General features: G+C 42.4%; 1 protein-coding gene across 4 annotated transcripts in view; it reads left to right on the forward strand.

The window, feature by feature from the left end:
* PTPRN (protein tyrosine phosphatase receptor type N) overlaps positions 1–3,394 on the forward strand; it is a 152,934-nt gene extending 149,540 nt beyond the window's left edge. For all 4 annotated transcript variants that reach the window (XM_033946754.1, XM_033946756.1, XM_033946757.1 and 1 more), the window contains one exon: positions 1,738–3,394. In XM_033946754.1, coding sequence (XP_033802645.1) covers positions 1,738–1,809 — 72 coding nt within the window. In that variant the 3' untranslated portion in view covers positions 1,810–3,394. The remainder of the gene's footprint in view (positions 1–1,737) is intronic.
* The last annotated feature ends 5,660 nt before the right edge of the window (positions 3,395–9,054 follow it).

Raw genomic sequence — 9,054 nt, forward strand, 5'->3', positions numbered from 1 at the left:
CCAGGCTCTGCCAAGGAGTCAAGCGTGGGAGAGCTCAATTTCCTGGAGCAGAATATCTCCTTGTCACCTCCGATGATCTCTGCGCCTCCTTGTCCAGCAGAAGCGCAGAGTGTTGAGTAGCCCTGGGAGAGAGGAGGAAGAGACCCCGGGTGGAGCCTCGCCTGCTGGAGCACTGCAGGTTTGAGAGAATGCCGAGGGAGTTGGATAGTCGACGGCAGTACCTGCAGTTACTTTAGAGACACTTCTTGTGGCCATAAAGAAGTTGGATTTTGATGGTGGGGAAAATAGCTAATGTGGATGATTTCTCCTTAAATAGTGATAAGGTAAGACAAGACTGGATGGAAAAAATTCAGTCAGACTACTACTTTGAAAGCCTCAATTTCTACAGTTATTAAAGATCGTTTTTGTTTCACGTAAGATTGAGCAAATAGAGAACTTTAATAGATGATTAAACCTCAGAGTGCTAAATTGTCTGAAAATTTTGGCTATGTCTCCTGTTGAAGTCTTTACAAAATTTTTATTAGAAAATTTGAATTTTCCTCAGGGTAGTATACCACCTATAAATAAAGCCTACTATTTCCTGGTTTCTAAGAATAAAAAATTTGAGACAGGGAATGTACCTTTAAGTGAAAATGGGACTCTTGAGAATAAATTACAAAACCTTACAGCAATTCCTGAAGATTCACTTTCTGAAGTTAAGGAATGAGCTATTTTAATAGTGAAGGACTGAGGCTGAAGACAAACGCCTTTTCCCCTCATCTCACAAGTCCCTGCCTCTTACAATCATCCTGGATTTCAAACTTTCCTGCCAAAATTCAAATTTCATGACCAACAGACTGCCCTATCTCAATCAGGTCCGTGAACCCACTATATATAAAGACACTGTAGACCTCACAGCATACCCTGAAGAAACGTCAGTGGCTGAAACGTCAGTTCTTTCTACACAGACACAACGAGACCCGGAAACCTGCTACAATCAGGTTTGTGGGATCCCTTAGGGAGAGGAGGAGATGGATGCTGCGGATGGGCAGACTGGATGGACCATTTAGCCTTTATCTGCCATCATGTTTCTAAACAAAGAGGAATACAAAGTTGCCGATTTAAAAGAGCTATGGAGAAAAGCAGTGATCCAGAAAACCCAATGAAATATATCTTAAAAAAGCAGTCACAAAAAGTTGCATCTTAAATAATTTCTTAAATCTAAAACTATCTGAACATAAACGAAACTGACCAGCAAGAGCATTCCACAATTTTACAGCCGTAGTCGAAAAAATGGAAGCCCTGGTATCAGCATAATGTGCCTTTACTTGCTCAATCTCAGTTCTCAGTTATCTACCCAAATGGTACTATATACACACAAAAATTGCTTGAATTCAAGATGTCATGTTGTATTGTACTCTATACAACACTGGTAACCAATGCAACTGTCTCAAAACCAGCTCATGTGGTACTCGTAACCAGCCATGCTGCAGCATTTTGAACCAATGCAATGCCTTGCATTTTGTGTTAGATATTCCATTGCAGTAGTCCAACCTTGCCATGTGAAATGTGCAAAAGATATGAAGGTCATGATCCCAAACCTCATATTTTTGGAGTCCCATGATAGAACTGTTCCAGGACTTCAGTTGTCACCAGTGGGATTGGAATTTGGTCCTGTAGGTGTCATAGCATTGTCTGTCTCCCTGTTTGCTTTCTTTGATATTAATTATGTTTCTCCTCTCTCCCTTGTTTTTGCAGGATCAGTTTGAGTTTGCACTGACGGCTGTGGCTGAAGAAGTGAATGCAATCTTGAAGGCATTGCCTCAGTGATTCCTGGCCCCTACTTCTCATCCTGTGCCCACATATTGCTTCATCCACCCTGTGGTGTCTTGTCAAGCACCTGCGCTCTCTACAGCTCCCCCCACTTAGGTCTGGGAAGAGCATGAGATGCAATCAAGTGTTAAGAGTATTCCAGACTATTTCTTTGGTTCTTTAAGCCTGAGCTTTGGCCCACTTCATTCCCATATCATATACAGGGGCCTTCCTCACTGTCCTATACTTTTGGGATCTTGACCATCACTTTACATAGTGGCAAATGCAACATGACTGAAGGCTTAGGCCAGCCCATCACAAAATGATTGCTTCCTTGGCAAACGTCAGTACCATGCATGGCATCTGTGAGCTTGCATGAGAGGAGACTCACACAGGGCTGGTATAGCAGGCATGCTAAAGCTGTTTCTGATGTTCATGTCTGCATGTGCCACACATGGCTAGTGAGCCCTATTAAAACATAGCACAAATTTCAGTACTTATCATGGGAACACTTAAGAGCTTTCAGGGGAGTCTTAGGATGATAGAACATTCACACCACTTGCAGCTCAGTTCAAATGCCAATCCCACAATCTTTGCAAGTTGAGCCATCCCACACCTGTCAGGGACTCAAGTTGTGCTGGCCTTTGAGGAAATGAAAGGTGTCATCCCGAGCATTGCATTCTCAACTTCTTTGGATACATCTCCAACTCTCCATTCTGTCTTAGTGCTTTTTCTTTTGTGTTTCCTCCTCTTGCTGTGTAGCAGTTGGTCTTATTTTTTTTGTCAGATTATTTATTTTTATTTAGTTGGGATTTAGTTGAAGCCTTTTCATGAGTAGTAAGTCGTGACAGATATAGAAATTTATTTTTCGTTTCATTTTAATAGTTATAGACCACTCAAAGTAATCTATGTCATCATTAAAATGCAAATGGAAACAGAACTAAAACCCAAACATCAATATACAGCATAAAACTTTGAGCTTCGTCTGCATTTCTAGCTGAGGAAATGGAGGGTGACGGGACTTGGTCAAGGAGTCTGGCTGAGATTTGAACCCTGGTTCTCAGTCTGCTGCTCTAACTAGTGGACTATATCTAGTCTGCCCAGTTATTCACTGCTCAAGCTCTGCATCTCTCCTAGTGTTCGAGGCTTATGCAGTTAAGGCAGAGCTTACAGGAATGGGGTAATTTGTCCCTGTGTCATTCTCTACTTAATATCTGATATTAGGCTGTTGGAGTTCTCTCCATCTATTTCTTTGTAAACCAGTATCCAGCTTCCAACAGTGGTCAATCCAGGTCACAAGTTCCTGGCAAAAACCCAAATAGCCACATTCCATGCTACTGATCCAGGGCAAGCAGGGGCTTCCCTCATGTCTGTCTCAATAGCAGACTATGGACTTTTCCTCCAGGAACTTGTCCAAACCTTTTTTAAAAACAAGCTATATTAGCCGCTCTTACCCCATCCTCTGGCAGTGTGCTCCGCTAGTCTCTGAGTGAAAAAATATTATCTCCTATTGATTTTGAAAGTATTTCCCTTCAAGTTTTTTTGTAATTTTTGATGGAGTAAAAAAATCGATCAACTTGTACCCGTTCTATTCCACTCAGGATTTTCTAGACTTCAATCCTATCTCCCCCTTTTCCAAGCTGAAGAGCCCTAACCTTTTATGTCTTTCCTCATACGAGAGGAGTTCCATCCCCTTTATCATCTTGGTCGCTCTTCTTTGAACTTTTTCAAGTGCTGCTCTATCTCTCTTGAGATAAGAAGACCAGAATTGAACATAATATTCCAGGTGAGGTCGCACCATGAAGCGATACAGAGGTATTACAGAATATCATACAATCTCTGGTTACTCTTCAAATTGACTTAATATCTTAGGGCTCCTTTTACTAAGGTGTGTTAGCGGTTTTAGCGCACACTTAGTGCATGCTACAATGCCACGCATTCTAAACGCAAACGCCTCCATAGAGCTTGTGTATTTTTCGTTTAGTGCGTGGTTAGCATGCGCTAAAAACATTAGCGCACCTTAGTAAAAGGAGCCCTTAGTCTTGTATACCATCCCTTTTCTAAGAATTCCTAGCATCGTTTGCTTTTTTGGCTGCCACACATTGGGTGGAAAGTAAGGTCTACAGTACAACCAAAGGCAGGTCTCCTATGCCTCAGATGCCACTAGAGGAATGGTTTGATGGCCATCCATCTCCGACTCCAAGCTTAATCGCTCTGCTGAGGCTTCTACTTTGCAGCTGGATTTTCTCTGCCGCTTTTCTTCCACCTCCTGCTCTGTTAAGTGTCATGACCTCGTACAGTTTGTCTTTTCTGCAGCATGCTTTCCATGCAGAAGATGGCTGCTGTTTCTTTATTAAACTGCAATTTCTAAGCATGGCACTCATTATCCTCAAAACTTTTTACGCCTACCATGTGTACATTGCAAAATACCCAGCATGCAGGAAGAGCAACCTCCTTATCTGTGTGAGGCTACGGTGCCCATCTGGAACTAGCTTAACCCAGTATCAGCGTGCCTGCAGTTACAAAAGCCACAGAGCTGATGTAAATGCAGATGTCTAAATGTGGCAAGGACATTTATTTCTCAGTACTTTCTATACCTCCTTTAACTGCCATGACGGAACGGACCTCCAAGGTCTTTACTGCATTCTGTAAATTATGTTCCTAAGTAGGAGCCCTGCCTGTGACCTGTCTATGCTCCTTCCCCAAATTAAGCAACATGTGGTAGCCCAGATTACAGATTTGCTTTGGAGCTACTGTGGATTCATGTATAAACTACGAGAACGCCTCATTCTAAACTCAGGGCTTGCAATGCTGTGCGGCATTTTCAAAAAGGCCTCTGTAGTTTCTATGCTAACAGGGGATAAGAAAACATCCAGAAATGCAGCAATCTTACAAAGGCCTCCCTCCCTGTATTTTTCATATACGAGAAGCAACCATTGTGATATTTGCAGTGCTGCCTTTTTTTCTAGGCCCAATTTTTTTTTGTAGGATGACGTTACTTCACAGAGTTTCTGTACTTCTGCGACCCCAGAATCTGAATCTTCTTTTTCATATGATTAAGCAGCAGCATCCTAGTTCTACTTTTCATCTTCCTGCAGGATTTCTGCTGAGGCAAGGGGTTCCGTCTCATTCTGTACAGAATAGGGTTAATGTCTTAAGTTTATCCACATGCCAGTCTGAATATTGCTGGCATCCACATAAGTGCCAACCGCCATTTTGTACCCAGTGCTGAATATCTGAGCATTAAAAAACCAGCTGCTGCCATTTTAAAAAAAAGAAAACCCAGACCACTAAGGGTGCAAATGGGGGGAGAGGGGGCACAGATCTGGTTTCATTGCTACCCTTCCCTAAATGTTCACTTCTTTTTGTTTTTAGATCACTACAGCTTTAGCAGAGCCTTTTTTTAGATGGTATAATAGGTTCCAATTACCCTTTGCTCCCACCCCCCAAGTGGTCCTGTCTATTGTCACTCATGTGAATCTGAGGGCACCCAGTGATCTTCATACCCAAGCTGTCACCCATCACCCAAACCAGCAGTGTGCAGAGAGTCTGGTTTTCTGGAGTCTGCCAGGCTCTTAACACCACTTTTGCATACCCTAATGTCCAGTTTTTATGTGCTCCTATCATGCAGAAAACAAAAGTTTCTAGAGAAAATATTTAATTTTCTATATTGATGTTAATAAAGTCATTGTGTGGTTTGTGCTGCAAGTCTTGCTGTCTCTGGGTTCTTTTGGATGGGTGAGTTACATTTCGAGTGAAGGGTGTAGACATGAACACATCACAATTCCCATTTTCTGCCTTTTCAGTAGCATAAGTTAATGTGAACTTAGGACACAAGAGATGGTTTATGTCCCATGGATCTCATGCTGTACATGTGAACCACTCATGCCATTCACCCCAACCAGCAGGGGATGTAGTCTAGGGAAGTACACAAGAGTGTGTGGTGTGGTGTGGTGCGGTGGTTAGAGCTACAGCCTCAGCCCCCTGGGCACGTCACTCAGTCCTCCATCGCCCCAGGTACGGTAGATAGATAGGGAAAATACTTGAGCACCTGATTATATACTGCCTATCAAGGTTTATCTAAGCGGTTTTCCAAACACCTTTAAGAGTAGATCCCATCCACAGCTAATCTTTAATAGGTATCCTACCAATTCTCTACTCTTTATCTTTTAAGAGCTGCAGTTGTGTATACATTTCATTAGATCCATTAACCATAGACTGAATTGTCAAACTCCTCTGCCCAGCCTAGCAGTGCAGGTAAGGTTTTCAAGCTAGGCTTAGAGCAGTTGAAGACATGAGTTACCTACTCAAGGGCCCCTTTGACAAAGCCGCAGTTGGGATGTTGCCACAGTTAAATGCACCAAAGCCAATTCAATTTCTAGGGTTTTGGTGCATTTACTATGGCCGCATTGGTACCATGGCTTTGTAAAAGGCCCTCTAAATATGGAGGATTTTAAAAAAATGAAGGAAGTCCAATTTCACAGCATCACTGGACATATCTTACACATCTAGAACAGTGGTCTTGAACTCAAACCCTTTGCAGGGCCACATTTTGGATTTGTAGGTACTTAGAGGGCCGAAGAAAAAATAGTTAATGTCTTATTAAAGAAATGACAATTTTGCATAGTTTATAAATCTTTCCTTTTGGCTAAGTCTTAATAATAATATTGTCATTTATAGCTAAAGAGACATGTGATCACAAAACTTTTATTTTACTTTTGTGATGATAAATATACCGAGGGCCTCAAAATAGTATCTGGGGGGCCACAAGTTTGACCCCACTGATCTAGAATGATCCTCTAAACCAAACACTGAAACTTAACTTAATTTTTTAAAGGAATATTATTGACAAACAAAAGAATTGCATAGCTTTGAAAGCTGTCCCATTTCCTCACAGAGAATTTCTTTGCCGGAAATTGCTTCTCTGAGATTTGGTTACAGCTGAACAGAGAACAATCAAAGAGTAACATAGTAACATAGTAGATGACGGCAGATAAAGACCCGAATGGTCCATCCAGTCTGCCCAATCTGATTCAATTTAAATTATTTTTATTTATTTATTTTTTTTTTCTTCTTAGCTATTTCTGGGCGAGAATCCAAAGCTTTACCCGGTGCTGTGCTTGGGTTCCAACTGCCGAAATCTCTGTTAAGACTTACTCCAGCCCATCTACACCCTCCCAGCCATTGAAGCCCTCCCCTACCCATCCTCCTCCAAACGGCCATACACAGACACAGACCGTACAAGTCTGCCCAGTAACTGGCCTAGTTCAATCTTTAATATTATTTTCTGATTCTAAATCTTCTGTGTTCATCCCACGCTTCTTTGAACTCAGTCACAGTTTTACTCTCCACCACCTCTCTCGGGAGCGCATTCCAGGCATCCACCACCCTCTCCGTAAAGTAGAATTTCCTAACATTGCCCCTGAATCTACCACCCCTCAACCTCAAATTATGTCCTCTGGTTTTACCATTTTCCTTTCTCTGGAAAAGATTTTGTTCTACGTTAATACCCTTTAAGTATTTGAACGTCTGAATCATATCTCCCCTGTCTCTCCTTTCCTCTAGGGTATACATATTCAGGGCTTCCAGTCTCTCCTCATACGTCTTCTGGCGCAAACCTCCTATCATTTTCGTCGCCCTCCTCTGGACCGCCTCAAGTCTTCTTACGTCTTTCGCCAGATACGGTCTCCAAAACTGAACACAATACTCCAAATGGGGCCTCACCAATGACCTGTACAGGGGCATCAACACCTTCTTCCTTCTACTGACTACGCCTCTCTTTATACAGCCCAGAATCCTTCTGGCAGCAGCCACTGCCTTGTCACACTGTTTTATCGCCTTTAGATCTTCGGACACTATCACCCCAAGGTGCCTCTCCCCGTCTGTGCATATCAGCTTCTCTCCTCCCAGCATATACGGTTCCTTCCTATTATTAATCCCCAAATGCATTACTCTGCATTTCTTTGCATTGAATTTTAGTTGCCAGGCATTAGACCATTCCTCTAACTTTTGCAGATCCTTTTTCATATTTTCCACTCCCTCTTCGGTGTCTACTCTGTTACAAATCTTGGTATCATCTGCAAAAAGGCACACTTTTCCTTCTAACCCTTCAGCAATGTCACTTACATACATATTGAACAGGATTGGCCCCAGCACCGAACCCTGAGAGACTCCACTAGTCACCTTTCCTTCCTTTGAGCGACTTCCATTAACTACCACCCTCTGGCGTCTGTCCGACAGCCAGTTTCTGACCCAGTTCACCACTTTGGGTCCTAACTTCAGCCCTTCAAGTTTGTTCAACAGCCTCCTATGAGGAACTGTATCAAAGGCTTTGCTGAAATCCAAATAAATTACATCTAGCATATGTCCTCGATCCAGCTCTCTGGTCACCCAATCAAAAAATTCAATCAGGTTCGTTTGGCACGATTTACCTTTTGTAAAGCCATGTTGCCTCGGATCCTGTAACCCATTAGATTCAAGGAAATACACTATCCTTTCTTTCAGCAACACTTCCATTATTTTTCCAACAACTGAAGTGAGGCTCACCGGCCTGTAGTTTCCTGCTTCATCCCTGTGACCACTTTTATGAATAGGGACCACATCCGCTCTCCTCCAATCCCCAGGAATCACTCCCGTCTCCAGAGATTTGTTGAACAAGTCTTTAATAGGACTCGCCAGAACCTCTCTGAGTTCCCTTAGTATCCTGGGATGGATCCCGTCTGGTCCCATCGCTTTGTCCACCTTCAGTTTTTCAAGTTGCTCATAAACACCCTCCTCCGTGAACGGCGCAGAATCTACTCCATTTTCTCGTGTAACTTTGCCGGACAATCTCGGTCCTTCTCCAGGATTTTCTTCTGTGAACACAGAACAGAAGTATTTGTTTAGCACATTTGCTTTCTCCTCATCACTCTCCACATATTTGTTCCCAGCATCTTTTAGCCTAGCAATTCCATTTTTTATCTTCCTCCTTTCACTAATATATCTGAAAAAATTTTTATCTCCCTGTTTTACATTTTTAGCCATTTGTTCTTCCGCCTGTGCCTTCGCCAAACGTAGCTCTCTCTTGGCTTCTTTCAGTTTCACCCTGTAGTCCTTTCTGCTCTCCTCTTCTTGGGTTTTTTTATATTTCATGAACGCCAACTCTTTCGCCTTTATTTTCTCAGCCAATAGGTTGGAGAACCATATCGGCTTCCTTTTTCTCTTGTTTATATTGATTTTCTTCACATAAAGGTCCGTAGCCATTTTTATCGCTCCTTTCAGCTT

This window comes from Geotrypetes seraphini, chromosome 5 (assembly GCF_902459505.1).
Source record: "Geotrypetes seraphini chromosome 5, aGeoSer1.1, whole genome shotgun sequence".
NCBI lineage: Eukaryota > Metazoa > Chordata > Amphibia > Gymnophiona > Dermophiidae > Geotrypetes > Geotrypetes seraphini.